General features: G+C 36.1%; 1 protein-coding gene across 2 annotated transcripts in view; it reads right to left on the bottom strand.

Annotated features, from left to right (window-relative positions):
* Positions 1 to 21094, bottom strand: part of grin2ba (glutamate receptor, ionotropic, N-methyl D-aspartate 2B, genome duplicate a) — a 112185-nt gene that overhangs the window by 26681 nt on the left and 64410 nt on the right. For both annotated transcript variants that reach the window (XM_077733823.1, XM_077733822.1), the window contains exons 5-8: positions 18843 to 18986; positions 17393 to 17663; positions 12794 to 12986; positions 1743 to 1857 (exon numbers count right to left, since the gene is read on the bottom strand). In XM_077733823.1, the coding sequence (XP_077589949.1) occupies positions 1743 to 1857; positions 12794 to 12986; positions 17393 to 17663; positions 18843 to 18986 (723 nt within the window). The remainder of the gene's footprint in view (positions 1 to 1742; positions 1858 to 12793; positions 12987 to 17392; positions 17664 to 18842; positions 18987 to 21094) is intronic.

Raw genomic sequence — 21094 nt, forward strand, 5'->3', positions numbered from 1 at the left:
TCTCGCTCGATAATGACAGTCAGTGGCATGACGGAAGCCGTGGCATGAGTTTGTCATGCCCACAGATGTACGGGATTTGACTACTGGGAATTTAGTCGACTCGTGATATGAGTTGGTGTGGAAGGGACAAAGATTGGACACTCCAGAGTCTTCACAATTTTGCAAACGGTGGTGAGAAGGACGCTTGATAGAGCCAGTGCTCATTAGGATCCACAAAAGCAGTTCAGTTGGAAGTCAAACTGAGAATTAAACATGAGTGAGAACGTTGGGTGCGAGAGGGGGAGCGAAGAAGAGGGAGACAGAAGGGGAGACGCTCACCTTGTTCTCTGATCAGAGGACAGAATATAGATCGGAGAGGTAGAAGACAGACGAGTACAAAGAATAAAGAAGAGGAAGAGTCACAGAAGTCAGGAGGAAGGGCGGAGGAGGACGTGGGGGATAGGGATGACTTTACAGGTGGTGGGTTTTGGGTTGACTTTAGGATGTCACAGTGTGTGTTGGGATTATTAACCTGTGACCTGTTACAGGTGGACTTTTTCCATTTGCTTAAGATATTTTTAGAACTGCATTTCACTGTCATTACATTATTTGAATGGTAATGCGATCTTTTTTCCTTGAATACCAAGTGTTGTTTTGTACTTTGTGTTGTTATGGATAGTTTTATAGAATTGTGGCATTGTGACACAGAACAAAATGAAGCATTTGGGGAACCAATGAAATAAAAATATACTTCATGTTGGGACTCAACTCTGCAACATTAAACACTGGAAATATTATTCACCATGACTGGACAGTCATGTGCATTTATAGTTTATACTTGAATTAGTTTTTGCATTAAGAAATCTTTAAAAAGAAGTATAAAGACACAATAAAATTGAAATAGATTAAAATGGAAAATATTGATTCACATCTTTTAAATATGCAATTCTATTCAAATTATTTTTTGAAGATCTGAAATGTGTCAGAATCAAAATTCATCACTTGAGGTGAAATGTTCCTCTTGTTAAATGTTTACATAATATTATATTAAATAAATCAAAAGCTCCTGAATCGAATAATGGAAGACGTTTTATTACCAGTAAATATTGTGTTTGAAAAATGTATTTTACTATATCGTTAGTGTCATGAAATGTTGATCAGACTGATAATTGAAAAAATAATATCATGTCTATATCAACCTTTTAGATTTTTTGTTTAAAAATTGTAAACAAAAGGATAGCAAATGATAAAAAATGTCTGTAAAATTCATCAAAAAGATTTGACACCCAATACTGACAAAAATGGCTTTTAAACCAGAGTGCAAGCAAAGCAGAGTGTGATGTTGTATGACTACGTAACTTGGATTTTATTATATTTAGCAGCTGTAGCACCTTCTTTTTTTTTACATTCCAAAGCAGCGGTCTGTATCCGGTGCTGCAGCATGCTGCTCAAAGGCACCTTCACCAATCTGATAATATCTAATCAGTGTAGCGCCTATAAATCTTTGGGCTTAAAATGCCTCTCAACTAAAAAATGTGATGATGAGGAAATCGTACATTTGTGTTCCAATCAAGCACTCCAATCACTAAACTAACTCCCTGTCATTGTTAATAGTCAGTTTCATATGATTTATCTGCGACATTTAGTTATTATAAGACAAACACCAAAAAAAAACACACCAAGAAACTTGGTCATTATGAGAGGATTCCATTCAAAATGCTAAAACACTCAAAAATAATACAAAAACACACACACAAACATACCCTGTCCCATTGCCTGTCTTTGTTGAGCAGTATGATGACCAGTTTAGGGTGCATTTGGTAGCCGTCCTCACTAAATGAAAGATTCCGGCCCTCAAACGTCACATTCATTAAGTACCTGAATGAGGAAAAAATAGGAAAAATTCCAATTAATTTGAGTATTGCATGTTTCACATAGGTGTAAAAAAATACACATAATATTTTCATGAATCATGGTACTTTTGAGCACCCCCTCTAAATGGATATGATGTACAAATATATCTATTTTTATTGTATTTTTTTTCCAACCTGCTTTTTCTGCAGCTGCTCAGACATGGATAATGGAAAATATGAGTGTCTTTAAAAGCTGACAATTTCCACAAGGGAGTTTGCTGTACTCCCTTTGTTCTTGTTTTCATTGTGTTGTTTTTAAGAGAAAATTAAGATGGGTAGAAGTGGGATTAGGTGGACTGATAGAATGAATAGAAGGAAGATTAATACAAAAATCTGATTGAAAATAACAATACTATATGCAACTGGGTAGCATTATTAGCCATTTAAGACTGCTGGGAGAGGATAAATCTAGTAAAAGCATAGAAAAAGGTAAGATAGGTCAGATAAGGGTATGTATAATAGGGTAATGGGGTAAAATTCACAGTGGAGTAAATAAAGCATTATATGCTTTGAGAAAATTATAAATAACAGCACAAAAGTATAATACAGAGAAGAAAAAATATTACGTTTATCCAGACAAAAACCTTGTGACAAAAAGCCAAATGCCAACCATAAAAGACAAAAATAATTATGCATGTCCTACATTGTCCTCTATTTTTCTAGTCCCATATATTCTAATTGAATCCATCCAGAATGTCACATTATGTCACACGGCTTTGTTGTTATATATGAAGCTATGGATATTCTGCTTTGGCACCCCGCCTTGAAAGCATGAACCAGACGAGGATTTACTGTTCCACATTGTACTGTGACAAGCCAAACTCAACTTTAGCTTTGCTGGAGTTGTGGTTTGACATTATGTGTGCTCTGTGACAGAACGCCTTCTATTCTGAACCACGGCTTCCGACACCAACAAAAGAACTGCTGAAATACACACACAAAAATGTGGATTATCATAAATGTTGGGGTGGGTAGCCAAAAAGCTAACAACAATAGTAATTAGAATAATAAAGTGAAGAATATGTTTGAACAAAAACTTTTAAACATAAATAAAGACAAGAAAATATTACTAAAAGTTCATTAAATTAAAATTGGACAAAATAATCCCCTGTTCTGTAATTTCAGCACACTGTGTATAATATCCTCAGGAAGAAAAATGAATTAAAATTCTTCCTTAGTGGAAAGTGCACACCATTGTGTTCTTGAGCATGTCTTCTGCTATCACGGTTTGTGTCGTGGAGGAGTTGAATGTGAGAAAAAAAATCTGCATTGTTCTTGTCAGGTGAAATAATGTCACCCCGTACAGCTACATAACACACACACACACACACACACACACACACACACACACACACACACACACACACACACACACACACACACACACACACACACACACACACACACACATCCATATTTCAAACACTCATGCTGCGATTGTAGTGACTGTGCTTGAGAGTATGAGAGTGTGTACATGGGAATATTTGTGTCAGGTGAACTCATTTCACTTTGCACACCAGTCCTCTCACACACAGAAGTATACATATGCGCAAACACACACACCCACACAAATATGTACACGGATAGATAGATCTATAAATTTTGAGACATCACATCTACATTTTTTTCTCCCCCTGTGACAAATGAATTGGACATATGAATTGAGTTCAATAGTACGAAATTAAAACGAAAAATCGAAAAAATTCAACTCTACAGTTTCATTGGGGGCATACATACATACACACACACATACATTTATATATACACATATACACATACATGCACATATACACACACACATATACACACATATATACACATACATATATACATATGCATATATACTTATATACATATATACATATATACATATACATATATACATATCCACATATACATATATACAGATACATATACATATATACATATACATATATACATATGCATATGCATATATACATATTCATATATACACACATATACATACATATTTAAAGAGTCAAGTAGATGATTATATCCAAGTCCTAATATTAATAGTCCTGACTGCACACTACCATTATTCCCACCCTGTATTTGCACAAGAGCACTGTAGAAGATCCTGATAACCCTTGACCCGAACCTGAACTAACATGCAATAGCTTTTGTCTGCTTTAAATTAAAATCCCCTTTTGACAATTTGTCCTTACATGACAAATAACCAAAATGTCCTCAAGCGTGGAGTAAAAAGCTCAAACTGCTCTTCAGAGAGACACAAACATGCACCACGTACACACACACACACACACACACACAGACTCAAACTCTTTCCTCATTTTTTTTTCACTCCTCACCCTTTACTTTCAGTCTCTCAACCACCCACCCCTTCCTCTCTGTGACAGTTTCCATGGCAACATTCTACCTCATAACCATGGCTACCATATATATGTAAATTAAATAGATACAAGAGAAGAAAATGTATCACCTCCACCCATATATCCATTCAACCTTTTTTTGACCACTTTTACCAAATAAAATCCTTGATTAAAATAATCCAGCAATTACGTTAATGCTGTGGTATTTCTTCGATTTCCTGTATTAAATATTGATCTTCTCAATGGACTTTGATCCAGGGATAACGCTGCCTCGTGCAGCCCCGTGTGCCCAGCACGCGGCCTCATCCCACGGAGCTTTGGCAACGATACAAAGTGCACAGAATGTGCTGCATAAATCATAGCCCATTTACAAAATGACTTGACGCCGTGGCCCCTTTAATCTTGACTGAGCACGCTTTTGGTCCACACGGCACGATGCGGCGCCATTGTTTGCGCTTTGCATGTTTGCGAGCGCGTGTGCGCCTCCCTGACAGCGGAAACGCGGAGTGAAACACAAGCATATGTGCGTTGCCATGGTACCCACAACCACTGTGACTTCCGAGCCAATCTGCTGCTTCACTATAGTAACGATAATCTCTCGGTGGGTGGGCGTGAACGAGACGGAGTGTGTGACAAGAGTCAAAGGAAATAAAGAGGACGAGTTACCGTTCAAATGTCTTCCTACTTCCACCTTATTGCTTTTTTTACACCATTACAAAGTACAAGCTAAACAATATCTAATGCATTTTACACATTATTATACTTAAAAAAAACTGCTGTGGATCTCAATATGGATAAGATGACCAAATATAGTACAATTTACGACAAAATAATTAAAGGTAATCCTATTTCAGTACAGCTTGATTCAGAAGGACCTTTTTCCACAAGTTTCCATTTTAAAAAAGGGATCCAAATGTCAGTGTTCCTTTGTTCATCACTTTTCATTGAAACTACAAAATTTTGGACAAATATATACATATATCTAGTATATTGTTTTGCCTGCAAGGGATTTTTCTGGGTACTGTGGGATACTCTTTATAGCATTAAAAAAACAACTTATGTATTTGGGAATCTTAGAAGGGTTGGAATGAATTAAAGCTTTTTTCATGTTAAATGCGTTTCTACATTCAAAAAAAATCCAAGTTATGAAACCCCTTCTAGAATGAATTGATTTTATAAGTGGAGGTATCACTGCCTTTTCTTTTTGACAAATCACCTTCCATTTAATGTATGCTCCAGTGCCATGTGGCAAGAGATTGTAAAATCTCATATCAAATCATGTACTCCTAAAAGCCGTGATTTGGTAGCCTTAAAAGTATAGTCATAAAAACACAATAAAAAATTAGCAAAGAAGAATATATCAAACAGTCTTTTTGCTTGTATGGGAACAAAATGTGAAAAAAACACATACAGTGACACACAAAACAGCCGTTCCCTGGACTAAATTCATGGGTTGACACAGATACGTTTTAGCGCATGTTCTAATGTGAATAATGCAGAAGGAATGTGAAATATTGATAAGCAGGTTTTAATAAATTAACCCCTAGAATAAATTAATCATAAATTACACTCCTTAGCAATTACTGTGGTGCAATTTACTTATTAGATTTGCACAGTAGAACCAATATGGAAAATGACCCCTTTATCAGTGTGTGGTCATGGCAAGGCAATCCAAACATCTTAACACACACTTCCCTTGATGCTTGCACGCTTAGTATATGTGCAAAATGTGTGAATATTCTGTCAATTAGTACACTATTAAACCACTAAGTATTTGTTACTTTGTTAATAGATGGTGAATTAGAACAAATAAAACAGTTTTTCCCAATCCAATGTCCTGTTTTTGGTGTTTTTTTCAGAAGGTTGTAACGAATTATTTTGTTTTTAGTTCATTTTTATGGGAAACATTCGTTTGAGTCACGAGAAAACTGACATATGAGCTCAGTGCCGGAACAAATTAAGCATGTATATTGAGGTACTACTGTATTTGGCGTTTTGAAATATTTAATGGAACCCAGACCTGACAAAATAAAAACAATACTAATCAGGATTAGTCGAAAATATGAGGATGTGATGTGTTACTTGCTCATCGGGGTTAAGTTATAGCGCCGTTTTTAAAACAAAAGCTTTTCCTATAGAGGTGGCAGAAGTTCAAAAGGGTCTACAGAGCTTAAAAAGCGCTTGTCACCTTTCCAAGTTCAAGCTCATTTGGAACGTGTCCATGGCGTGTGAGGTCAGCGGCCCTGCTGTCAAACTGATGAACCTCACACTGTCGTGCATTGTTCACTTCCATCATTGCCTCACTCTCTTCTTGTGCATTCTCTCTCATCCTTCTTCTTCCTCTTCCTCCCTTTGCTATCTTTTCTTGTCATAATATCACAAGACCATGTACTTTGGATTTGGTTTACTTATAGTTGTGACCTTCTTAAAGTGTGTTGTGTCCTTCTTTGCTTGGTTTTGAATGCCAAAGAAGGATACTAGAACTAGTATTGTCGGAAAACTTTTTTTAAGGACAATACAATTTCCCAGAAACTTGTGACAAACAATGGCATTGCAATTTTTTTTTTTTTGGAGGTAGAATATTACAACATATCAATTAATCAGCGCAGAAAAACGTTAATGTCATGGAAATGCGAACTTACAATTCACTGAGCCATCAACCTAAAATATTAAATAGTATTTGTATTACTAACTGGACCTGCCAAATGCAAAATATGTACAATTGCATTTTATTAATCACACCGTTTGTGCATATTCTTGAACTCTGCTATGAAACACTATCAAATATTCCAAATATCAAACAATAAATCACAATTGTAATCCAGCAGTGTGAATCAAACCAAGGAAAACAGTTTCAAAATGAAATATTTGTAGAATATAGTCACTGGACATACTATAAAGTACAATGTAGCAATACAATCTAATGTGATACTGTTCAAGAACTGTTTCTAAAATCTAAAACTAAAATCTGTTTTAATGTCAGAATTTGTAGTCTATCTTTTTTTTTAACATACACTTAACTATACGGTTTTAATGAAGGGCACGTTTAGTTTTTGGGGGTAAAAATAGTAGTGTGACAATACTCTATGTATCAACATATGTATCATATGACTGACTCCATAGTAAATGTACTGTATTTTCTTCAATAAACCCACATACACATACTATGCAAGTCTAGAAAAGGGGAAACGTGTGGCCAAACAAGCAGTTTCAAAGTCATGCGTCACAGTTTGAAAGCTATTAGTGCCCGCTTTGTTGACCTGCAGAACTCCTGCCTCATGATTGCCTGCACTCTTTGAACCAATGTGATTTCCTTGCAATTGAGCAAAAAATATGTCCCACTAGAAACAAAGCAAGTGCTTCTATTGCTCCGGAAGGTAATTTGAGACAAAGATGCTCGGGAATGAACAGAAAACAGGAAATAGTCCAAGCACTTTTCTACATCATGTTCATTCCATCTCTACAGATGACTTCTAATTAGTTTTTGTGAGTCACAACAATTTCTAATTCAATACTCAATAGTTTGCCGATTGGTCTTTAGCTGCTGGTTTCAATCAATTTGCCAAAGATTGTTTTCTAAACCTATTTCTTGCCTACTCTCAACAAATGGAGAATTAGTGGTCAATATTGATTAATTAGGTCTGTTTGAGTAACATAATGAAAAAAAAATCTAAAACAAAGAGAGTAAAGCATCCTAAAAACCAGGCAGAAAGACAAATCTAGAGAAAAATGTCTCATTTGGAGGATGGTTGCAGTAATGCAACATCTCCCAAAAGTGTTCAATTATGTTGAAAAAGGGTGATTGAAAAGGCCGTAGCATATGACTCACATCCTTTTCATCCTCATCACATCATTCAGAGACTCCACTGTCCTGCACAGAGAATTTTTATGCGTCTGCACTCATTTATTCCCCCTTCTGTGCTATTAGAATTCACTGTAGAGTAAGTAGTGTTGTGCGATATGTAAAAAAAATCATTCCAATCATAATATGGGACATTTTATATCACCATTTTTTTTTCATTTTATATCCAAATGGCATGACTCTTATTGTTTGATAAAACTTTATAGACAAATTAGGACAGCTACTTTGCCGCACACTTCATTCATTCATTAATCTTTTGAGCCAGTTATCCTCACAAGGGTTGCAGGGGAAGGAAGGAAGTCAGAGCACCCATGGAAAACCCACACAAGCACAGGAAGAACATGCAAACTCCGCAAAGTCAAGGGTGTCAGACTCGGGTTGGTTCGGGAGCCACTTTAACGTTTTTTTTAATAAATGGATTAAAATAACTGGTTTAAAAGTCCTGACTATTCATTTTTTTTCTAGATCTAAAACAAGGTTTATTTTAGCTTTTTTAAATATATTTTTACATTTAACAAAATTATTTTTGAACTAAAAACACGGAAAAAAATGATTTAGAAAAATACAATTATTGATTTAAAAGGGGAAAATCAGGAAATGTAATATACATCTATACTCTTCATTTTAATTTGATCCTAAAACAGAAAGTCGGCACTCATCATTTACTTTCGTGGACCACACAAAATGAGGCAGCGGGCCAGATTTGGCCCCCGGGCCACCACTTTGACATATGTGGTCTAGACTGTAAGGCGAATATGCTTAACACTTTCACCTGTGCCACCCAGTTTCAGCAAAATACATAATCATACATATTCAAAAGCACTACCACAGTGTGAAGGAGCCTTTGATTGTGCTCATGCAGCCTTTATCCATCACCTGATCCATTGATTCACTCGGTGTACAGACATCTCTGCCATGTCAATTAAGGGCAAGCTATCATTCAGCAAAACAAGCGAGTGGCCATTCAGTTTCCGCTTCATAGACTATATCTATCTGATAATCACTTGATTGAACGCTTGAAGACAAAGGTTATCTTCGCACAAATTTAGTTAAGGCAGGAAGGGGCGAAGCGTTTTAGCGGCGCTTCCAACTGATCCCATCAACAACAAGGCTAAGTTGATTAGAAAACCGTACGTCCGAAGTACAAGCTGCCACAGAGGCGAGGACGTAGAAGGAAAATCTCAAATGCTTACCAGTCATTCAATCCATTTAAACTGGGAGGGTGGCAGTGAATAAACATTTGTTAGATCGCTCCTAATCCTCCTACTTCAAATGTGTTGGATGCCTAGCAATGTCAATGGCAGCCAAGGGGTTAATAGTATGATTATCAATGGAAATTTTCATTAAAACAAGACTAGCTAATTTAATTTCTTACACTTTTTTTACATTTGGTATTAAACCGCAAACTACAGTAGAAATATCTCGCAAGTCAATCTGGGCGCGATGACAGATGGATTTCAGAGATGTGCCTTACAATTATACTTATAAAAAATATCATTTGTGTGTGTGTGTGTGGTGTGATGGAGAGAAAAAGGAACATTGATCCTCAAAGAAAAAGAAGCTTATTTAAACAGAAATAGCACATATCAAAATAAAAAAAATGCACTGAGTGAATCATACTTGGTGCTTAATTGTATTCTTAAGGTTAAGAAAGGTTCCATATTGGAGAATAAAGTATCCTTTGTGCTATGAAGGCTATAATGGCATATGCTGTTAACTTTTAGAAGACGCTGCAAGTAAAAAAAAAAAAAGGTAAAACAGGTGCGTTATTTCAGCTTGCATAGCACATTTAGGACATTGTGAATAGGCCTGGGGATAAATCGATTTTAGGAATGAGTGCTTTTATTACCAATGATTAAAAAAAATACTTCATTTGATTTTTTTCAGTTTTTTTTTTTTTTTGTTTTCAATTACTCCAATGTTACATTTTGGACTACAAGGGCCTAGCGTCCTCTTATGATTTGGACATATTTTTTTCTCAGACACTGAAAAAAAGATAATTCTTTGTTTTTACACTCATCATGTCCCAATTAGCCTAAATATAAAATAAAAATGCATGACTTGCAAGAGTATGGGACTTAGGAGGTTAAGGTAACAATACTAAAATAGAGAACAACAGGATTAATATGCATCTGGTAGCAAGTTTTTCCAGATAACTATAGCCTATAAAAAATAAAAAATAAAAAAAGACAACTTAACAGGCTATCAGTGGTCGGAGAGAAAAAAAAATAAGTCACAGTTGAGTATTAGTCGCATGGCCAGCCAAACTATGAAAGAAAATGCATGTTATAGTCCCCAAAATACGCTAACTCATAATCTGTGTGCCACCTAAACATGCACATCGAATCTTCACTGACTTTCTCGACCCAAACATAAGCATGCACACCACCAAAGAAGACACAGAGAGTCTCAGAGGTGATGCTACCCTGCTGAATATAATTCTCTGCTGGGCTATGGAGCACAGCATGACAGGAGTTTGTGTTTGTCCACTGATACGCCATTGGGACCAATTAGGAGGCGCAGAGAGTGAAGTGCCTCTGTGTGCTGTGCTTCACAGCCGGTTCAAAAGGCCTGCCGCTGAGATGGACAGCTGAAGGGGCGGGGTCGGATTTTTTTGCAGGAAGGGGCTTTTGTGTGGGCAGGGTATTATTACACTGGGGCGGCTGGGTGATTACAGTATGCAGGGGATGAAGGTGTTTGGGTATGTACGGCAACATCTGGTGCAATTTTTACAATATTGGAAAATCTCCAGGCATTGTTTGATATTGGGTAGGAAGGTTTGTGTGTTATTATTTATACTGTGTCTCATAGATTTAAAAGGGTGCAGTAATTATAGTAACAGTAGCAATTCTTGTTCAGAAGGCAATTTGCAAAAATGAATAATTGGCCGATTTATTAGGGACACCCAAGTGCCAAGTTCATAGTTAATTTTTTTAATTTTTATATTGGGCAGGATTTGAAATCAATTCAAGTTCCTCTCAACGCCTTTTGATGTAGCGCAATGGGACACGCAGTATTCAGTGAAGGCTAAAAGGTGAAGGGCATCCATTTTTTTTCTTTCCACACAGCAAATGCCTGGGATAATTTTATTGCTTTTTCGGCCGTGACTAGCTATTAAATAGTAGATACACATGCAAAGAAAAGAGGTAACGTTCAATAAAATGACAGATATTTGTTATGCACTTATTTTTTTCTCCTTTGAAAAAGAGGGAGCAAAAAATAAAAACTGAAATATATATATATATATATATATATATATATATATATATATATATATATATATATATATATATATATATATATATATATATATATATATATATATATATATATATATATATATATATATATATATATATATATATATATATATTCTTTTCAGGACATTTTACTTGAGTTTTTTCCGGCAGGCTTTTGCGAAAAAGACATCTTGGTGTGACCCATGGTATAATAAACGTTATCAATAATTATGTTTGGCTAATTCTTTCCTAATAATAGTGGCTAAGGGTGTTCACATTCATAAACTTGTTCCTGTCATCGAATAATTGCTGCCAGCCCCTCCCAGTTCAAATGGATTGGACGAATATCATAACCAATAACCACCAATAAATGAACTGATTGATTTAACCCTTTCACTTAAGATTGGTTTGGCGATATATCTTGTCATTTCTAAGACATTGGAATACTTTTCACTTCACTTTTCTTTACTGGGGATGAGGAAGAAGGTTGGTTGCCACTCAATCGCAAGGCACAACATAACAACAACCATCTGCACATAAAGCCATACCTAGGGACAATTTAGAGTGTTTAACCAACCATGCATGTTTTGGGGATTTGAGAGGAAACCAGAGTGCTCGAAGAAAACCCACCAAGGCAGAGGAAAACATTCCAAACCCAACAAAGAAAGGCCAGATCCCACCAGGGATTGAGGCAGTTGTGCTAACCACTCATTCACCATGACCCCTGCCTGACACTATTCACCATTAAAATGCCAATATCAAGATATTCCGATTTTTGTGACAATAAAAATATTGATTGTTAAATATTATTCTTGTTTTTCTTTTGCACTGTTCTAGGATTATACTGAAAGAAGTGTTTAATATTAATTGTGCCTGAATCACAACAGGTACTAACTAGTCAGCAAATATATGAAATATGTATGGGGAACAAAAAGACTTGTCTGTTTCATGTACTGGAATTTGAAGAGTGTGTGTGTGTGCATTTAATAGAAAGCAGGATAAAGACAGAGCGGTTTTAAAATCCTGTTCTATCTATAGCTGCATTTTTATAACTATACTCCTAATTGGGTTTGGAGAGCCACAATGATGTCTAATCCAGTTTGGTTTTTGTCACCATCTATGGCAGCTTTGTGATACTATGAAATGAAAGCACAATATATTTATTATTGTGCACAATATATTTAATATTGTCCTCTCTAGCAATGCCAATCAGTATTTAAAAACAATTAATATGGTCATGTTTTCATTGAAATCTAAAAAATATTTTAAGTGGGTTTGTCATTCTTCCAAGGATGTTCATATTTAATTTTGACTGTAACCGAAAAAGGCCAAATGATGACACGGCAAAAAATGTATTGGCATTTCAAAACCGCCACTCCTAATGGACAGGAGAATTTTTTTTAATGCTAGGAAGGATCTCAAATTGAATGAAAACCCAACCCCACTTGCCTGAGGACTTCATTAGGGTTGCCCGAGATGGGGGTCTTCTTATCTGGAGCTCCATGGCACTCAGATTTGAGCAAAGTATGAGGTCCTCGGTCCATCATCATGGTAGAGGTTGCCATGGTTATGATGGCCACACCATCACGTACACGAGCCTCTAGGCCATAGTCCCACTCGTCGTAGGACACGGACAGCAGCCCTTGATGGGAGAAAAGAAACTTTCGGTAAGACGATATAGAGAAAGACAGCTGGAAAGATCCAGAAGGCAGCAGATGGATTTGTTTAAACAGAAGGGAAGTCAGGGTAGGATTGAAATCTGAAGAGTAAACAGTGCAAGATGACGAACGAGGTGAGGGGATCACATAGGGAGGAGTAAAAAGACACCAATGGGGCAAGTCAGGACAGGAAGAGTGATGATCATTTTGCTTGAATATACAGAGAGGGACATGTTCTGAACAGGTTAGACTGCAGCGATTGCCTATCTATCACATTGCTATGTTTGTCCATCTGTCAGTCTGAAGCGCTGCCTTTTCTCTGTTTGTTAGCCTTTGTATTGTCTGTGCGCCTGTTTACCCTGTTTATCCCTCTGTGTGCACAAATGCTGTTCTCCCGCTACAATCTGTTGCTGTGGGAACATTTATTTCAGGCTCTTTACTTTATATAACCTTTATGTTAGCCTGGTGTCAATTTGCAGTTGAGTGAAAACAATTAAAAGTCATTTTGGGGAATTATTTGGGGTATAGTATTAATTCAGGGGTAAAGAAAATGTGAAGGGGTAATTGAGTTTGAAAATTAGCTTCAGATTTTCCAATACAATTGACATTTTCATGAGGTCTATTGATATATTCAGTCAATTTTGTCACTTCTGATCAATTTTGAACCTTGCTGTTGATTTTAGGCCAATTTGTGGACGTTTTTTTCGTGAAAAAATGTACATTATGTGTGTGTGTTTTATGCGCCATTGTAAACAAATAGTGGCATTGGAAATGTATAGGGACTTTTGTGCATTTTTGGCAGAAAAAGCCAATTGCCTTTGTGAGCAATAACTTTTTCCTGTGCATTTAACAAAAACTGTAGGATATGTAGCATTTAAAAAAACTTGAAATGTTTTTTCTGTGTAGATGAATGGGGCTTTATTTTGGTAAAAATGAAACAGATCTTTTGGTGCAACTGCTAACATTAGGGGTGAGATTTTTGAACCGTTTGGAAGTTGGAACGGTGTGAATTGGACAAAGTACATTGACTGTGCTATGTACCAAAAAAGTCAACAGGAAAAAAATAAGAATACTATGTGTTGATGCAGTGCAAGTGAGCTGGAGAGACCATAACATGGATTGGTTGTTAGTTTGCATTCACGTTAGACAGTATAGATGTACTGGTGTTGTCAGTGGTCCCACAAACAAGAAAATGTCAAACACATATAGTGGAGGAAGATTGTCAGTCACTATTGTAACTTTACTGCTGCAACTGCCCTCTTGACATGTGGAAATCGCTTGCAAGTGATCCTCTTGTTTGGGCTCTGGCGGACACCTCTGGGATCGAGGGTCACACAGATCTCAGCCAAGATCACACAGCCTTCAAAACAATTTACCAAGCTATCTGTCTCTCAGTTTGCCTTTTAATCTGCCCCGCTCACTCCCCATCAGTTCGCTCGCATCCGTGTGACAGTGTATGACCGCATGTCAGCGTTCGGAAATAGACAATGGCCCTGGCAAAATACCTCCCTAGTGGAGACCTCACCATTGACAGCTCTTTTCCTCAAGGACTACGTACTCACTGACTAATTTGCCAATGCCTATTGCTTTAATTTCAGTTTTAATTTTCCATGAAATGTAAGATAGGTGTGTGTCGTTTCTGAGGGTGTGTTTGAAATGATGTTTGTTCGAATTGGAAGTAAACAGTGATAAACTTTTAACGTCTAGCATCGGCAGAGAAATAAGCAAAGGGGAGAGGAGGTTATGGTAAAAGACATTTGTCAGTGATTGACTCTACGGGAACTGCAATTGTCTCAATAAAGACAAGGCAGAAGACAAAAAAAAAGGTCAGAGAAAAAAGAGGAGAGAAAGATGAGGATGAAAAACATGCAAAAGCAACAGTAGAGTGAAGTAGAGCAGAGAAAAGAGTGTCAAAGGGAAGGAAAACGCAAGTCAAGGTACAATGTGAGGCATATGAGGGGAGAGACGTGGAGGAAGAGTCACCTAAGTGCTACATATAAGAATTAAAAGCTTCTTATCCAATTTGTTTTGTTGGAAGAAAAAAATCCACTAGTCTACTAAAGCAAAATATGTGCTGTATTTGCTTGGTCGCTATTGAGGATGCAGTCATCATCTGGTACTGGTTTCTTATGTGAGTAGTAATAGAAAAATAAGACTGATATTGTGAAGTATGGATATATTGTGCTTTTTCTTCTACTTAAAGTATCTAGACTGTACATGGGTACTTTGTATTGTGAGATTCTCAATATCAGATGACTTGGACTCTGACTCAGTTGCAAAACATGTGTGATAGGGACAACATGGCACAGTATATATTAAATTTGCTTAGTATGTAAAAGTACCATGCACCTTCAAATGAATTTATAGTTTTACAATGATAACAAAGTGAAAACATATGTTCTTAGTTAAAACTGGACGATAAAAATGTGCATTTAAAGTAATGTGTGTATACATTGACAGCTTTATATCAGAGTTTATTGCTGCTTTATAGACTATGTTAAAGTGAGGTTCAAATTTCAAGTTAAAGGCCATTTAAGACAGCTGATTGTTGAGAAATGAGCAAGCACTGAATGCACTTTAATCACTTGCCAAATACTTCATTAATTGCCTCTGGCACACTCAAATAAGGTACAGTAGAAGAGTTACTGTGTATGTAGTAACCTTTCAAAAACGCTGCCCCCAAAATGTCCATTGACCAAAAATATGTTTTAGCAACTTTTGTTGAGTCAGCATGATCTGAAAGAATTTTTCATTGATTATTTTGTGGTTTACAGTGGGCGATCTCAGATTGCCAACTGGCATACAACCAGTAAAACAACTTTATGGAAGCCCAAGAAAGAATCAAAAAGCTGCAGACATCCAAAAAGCTGAAGCGATGTGCCTATAGCACATGTAAATTAGACAAGTGAAAGGTAAATTTAATATGCTAAAGCTGCAGTTTCTTATGGACAAAAATGTCACGTTTCTATTGCATTTGTTGCTTGATTTGCCTTTAAAAACAACAATGGTAGATAAGATCTAATCACGAGACATTTAATGAACATTCAGAGTCCAAGGAATTAAAAAGAAATAAGGTCGTCCAACAAAATGTACTTGATTCCATCAATCTACTATCTAAAGCATGCCTAGATGATATATATTATTTTTATCATGTATGCTGGTGCAGTCTATATTTGATTTATCATGCATTAAATGAGTAGATAACATTTACTCTTCTATCTGTCATAATGTCCTATATGATTCATCTCATAATATTTCAGTGTTAACTGAAAGATCATCCAATGCACCACATGAGTGGGTCGTGATATTCTCTGTGGCGACATAAATCATGAGGGAACTTGTTTGATTTGCATAAATGATACCATCATATATCAAAGTTGATAAAGTGAAAGTGTGAGAAACTTACTGGTACACATTTTTAATTTCAATCTCAAGAACTGAATGAGATTCATGCTGCCAGCACATCATCATCATAAATGATAAACACGAACAAACGCAAAATGAATTGTGTGTCAAGCACAAAATTAAAAGCTATTGGAATTCTAGACATGTCAATGGCAACCAGTGAGGTATACAACAGGTGACATGTTTGGTACACCACAGCAAATGCTCAATATAACAGTTGTTTTTCAGATTATTTTAGATTAGAACTTTATTTCATCCCGTATTCGGGAAATGTCTTGGTTGCAGTAGCAAAAGAGACACAAGACACACAAGACATTGTAGACCTAGTTAAAAAAAAATGGAGCCACATACAGGAAGGTCTACAGACTGGGACTGAGGTTACTGAGCAGTCCTTCAGTAGTCTGGAGGTTTTAAAGGTCATCTTCCTTGCCTAGACCCTCCCAAACCGTAGGAGCTGAAGCATATTTGCATTGTACTGAGGTGTGCTTGTGATTTAGTAGCCTGTATAATAGGTATTTGTGAATAACATGCAAAACACCCTAGGGAATGATTTGCACTTTCCCTGAAATTTCTGCCCGCTATTTTAAAAGTATGTACTCTAATTAATAGAATACATCTGAAGTATTCTATTTCTTAGAGCATATTCACATCTGCACTGTTGGTTCTGGAATAAACCCAAACATTTTGTGGGATGGAGCATTTAAACTGGTATGAATACAAACCATAAAACCCAAAAAATGCCAGAAGAGAACTTGCCGTAAAGGTGGTCTGCGAACTACTTCCTGAATTACAAACCTTTTTGCACTTAACAGTCTTATAGAATATAGAATATTCCGTAAATGACAGAAAGCTAGAAAGTTCTTTCACTTAAATTTTGAAAGTTAACAGGATGTACCATGTCAGAATAATTGGTCTTACAAAAGACTCAAAATAACTGGATAAGAAAAAATATCGTCTAATGAATAGATTACTCAAAATGTCCTACCTGTAGGGAACTCCGCAGGTACTACGACAGTGTCTCCAGCGATGAGTGAGGGCGCTATCCATGTGTAGCCATAACCAGTAATGCCAACGGAATGGGCCACTTCAAAAATGGTGTTGGCCTCTTCTTTTGTGCAGTACAAAAGAATAACGGGACTCTGTAGCTTCTTAAGCTGGTTCTGAATTTTGGAATCTCCATCATCTACAGACATGTCAAGGAGTATCACTTCCTCCAGTTCCCAACCTACAAAACTGTTCTCTATAGTGCTCCGGATCTGGAGAGAGCAAAAAAATATAATATTAAAAAATTAAAAATCTGCTATATCTAAAGTATTTTTGTTGAAGGGGAACTATAACAAGAATATAACTATGAAATCACTTCTTTTCCCATTTTTCATCTTCCAGCTAGACGCCCAATTTATTTGAAGTGGGAGGGTTGGCATGAATCCTAGTTTGTTACCAACCCTCCCACTTCAAATAGATTGGATGCCCACTAGTGATACAATCGGGATTTAATTTGAATTCATAGTGTACAATTACCATGGTAACTAGGGATATACAGATTATTGGTTACTACAACATTTCTTATTGGGGTACTTTTTGGTTCAAATTTGATAGGTAGATACAACCTAAACACTTTATTTATATATATTTTTTTAAGATTATTTTTCTACAGCTATGGCAACTGATTATATCCAACTAGAATTCAGATCTTAATAGTTTTAAAGATAAAGCCCATTATTTGAAAATACTCAATCAGTAGAAGTATAGCCTTCATCATAAATGTGCCGAATTGAATTTATTGAAGCATTGTTAAGTTATAAGAAAATTAGTACACAAGGAAATAGAAAAATGTACATAACGTGGCAAATTGTTCATTAAAAGATGATTTTCTTTTTTAAACGTTAGTATGTTCAGTGTTCTTGATATAGTGCTCTGAATTGTACATTGCTGCCAGACCTTCCAGTTCAAATAGATTGTATGTCTACTTGTGATAAACTTATTGCAAGGAGGCACTTTAAAAGGCACTTATGGAACACGGTCATGGTATATCCAGATTTTTTTTACTGGCATGAAAATGGCGCCTGATAGAAAGACAGAGCTTATTCCACCAACGCGGTAGCTGGAATAAATTATTATCGACCTGGTGAATCAATTCTGAAGCAGCACTTCAGTCGAATCGAGCCTTGGTTTGGAGCCAATGCAAAGAATAAAAGAATCGTGAGTATCTGCATTTCAATTTAGAGCTTTTTCAGTATATAAAGTTAATTAACTAACTTGATATGTGACTGAATTTAGTGTGTCTTATCCGAACAGTAACCTGTAAAAGTGTTTATTCTAATTTCCACCATTTGTATATCTGCAAACTTCATGGAAGAGTCGCACATACAAATCAGTAATGGTTTACATTTCAGTGATAGCAATATGTAATGTCTTGTTCTGAGCAGCGTTACCTTGGTGACAAAGTCCTGGTATCCCGGGTAATAGGTGGTAACGATGGAGAAAATGTACCAGTCGTATTCCTCCATAATGTTGAGCATGACCGAAGCTTGTTGCTCGATAGAAGGGCCAAACTGAAAAAACATGGAGTCGTCATCCTGCAAAAGAAAGAGACATATGGTTATGTAATAATCGTTAGCAGACTTCATACAAAGGCAAATAGAATGATAACGTTTTTGCAGTGTCATGGGCGACAATCTGAAATTAGCCGTTTTTTTACGGCTTACATAGGATATCAGTGTGAGTTTAATTAGCTGCTTTTAATTGATTTGTAAACAGGGCTGGTAAAATCATATTCACAGGACTTCAAACCGCTGCTCTAAATCCCATCAATCATTCTCCAATCCCACCATTCATCTTCATTTGAATACCCTGTCACAACGCTGTGATTTTGTTTTAATTTGTGTTAGATGTAAATGTAAATGTATATGTATATATGTATTTATATATGTATACATGTATATATATACATATATACACATTCATATGTACATATATACACATACATATATACACACATACATAAATACATACCTATATACATATATACACATACATATATACATATACATACATATATACACATACATATATACATATATACACACATACACATATACACACATATACATATATATTCATACACACATATATACACACATTTACACATATACATATTTGTGTTTAACATGGAACACCTGTAGGGATGACTTGGATTTACTAGGTTTAATCGGAGACGTTAACCTAAAACAGGAGGGGGTAAAGCATTTTAAACCTTGCAACAGTATAATCTGAGACAATCACACACAGATATCCAACGCTGTTGAAAGCAATTATTGATCTGAACAGAAGAAGAGGAGGAGGTGAGAAGTCAATGTCTTGACAAGACTGTGACATAAGCTTGATACTGTGCATGAGGAAGTCTCTCGATCCCAAAGTGCACGATTAAAATAATGGTTATGAACAGAATCAGGAACTAGCAACATATTTTATATACATTAGAGCTGATATATAGAATCCAATGAGTGCATGAAGAGTGACTGAAAAAATACTGATAGTGATAGTAAATTCCAAGATGCTTATAAAATCCTTGGTGCATGCTTTAAGTAGGTCTTAAAAAGTGGACATGTCCAAGGTAAAGACTTTTCACCACTCCTCTGAGTGAGACGTTGGTGTGAGTAACAAAAAGGGAGACAGGCTATTGAAATCCCTTTGGCTTGGTAGGACTGTCTTAGGGCTTCTCTCCACATCAAACACTAACCTGCCCTTCCCTAAGGATACGCACAGCATGATCTGGTACCTTGTTTCTGCATTAATGAGATCAGGGCTATTGCATAGAAGCGCCAGACTGTGATTTAAAGCTCATCCACCAAGCAATGCTGTGTATTGCACACGTGAACTCAGAACTTTGTCATTACAGTGTGCTGAAATTGTTTGTATTTCATGGAAAAACACTAAGTAGAAAATGCAATTTCCGGAAAAAATTGCATGGGGTTGCTTTGCTCTCCCATGGGTAACTACCTCATAATTGTGGGCTATTTTTAAGTCACTTCCTTGTTATTTTATTGGCTGCCATTGACGGTGCGAGAGGTCCAATCCCTTTAGACTGGGAGGGTTGAATGAACTAATGTTTGTTTGTACATTAATTTTGTCCATTGTTGTCAATGGCAGGCGATGACTTGGTTTTGGGTCATTTGCTTGTTAATTTTTTTAGGTGTGTACAGGTTATTTCTATGTTCTGCATATTTAAATGTATCCCAGGTTCACTTTCTGTGCATTCCTGGGATATTTTTGGGTCAAATGCTGTTTAATTTTGAGCATTTTTTCTCCATTGGAAATGAAAGCAGCTATATATTTCTATTCTATCAATTTATGTTAGAACCATATGTTTTTGGCAAAAAATTTAGAAGACATTTATGTGACTTGACTTCTGAAAAAATGGTCATATATAAATTATGTGAATTGTGGGGTTAGATACATTATAAAATTTGTTTTCTTTGCAATTGGAAATTAATGATAACATTAGAAATAAATAGGCATGTTTTGTTAGATTTTCAAGGACTCATACGTTGTCATCAAAAAATAAAAAATCTTGGCTTGTTGTAATTTCCTAATATGTTGTATAAATTATGTGAATTGGATTCAAAAAATAGAATGAAACATTTTGAATTGTGAAAATGTCATTGGTTTTTGGTATTTGTGCCTA

Source organism: Stigmatopora nigra, chromosome 15 (assembly GCF_051989575.1).
Source record: "Stigmatopora nigra isolate UIUO_SnigA chromosome 15, RoL_Snig_1.1, whole genome shotgun sequence".
Classification (NCBI taxonomy): domain Eukaryota; kingdom Metazoa; phylum Chordata; class Actinopteri; order Syngnathiformes; family Syngnathidae; genus Stigmatopora; species Stigmatopora nigra.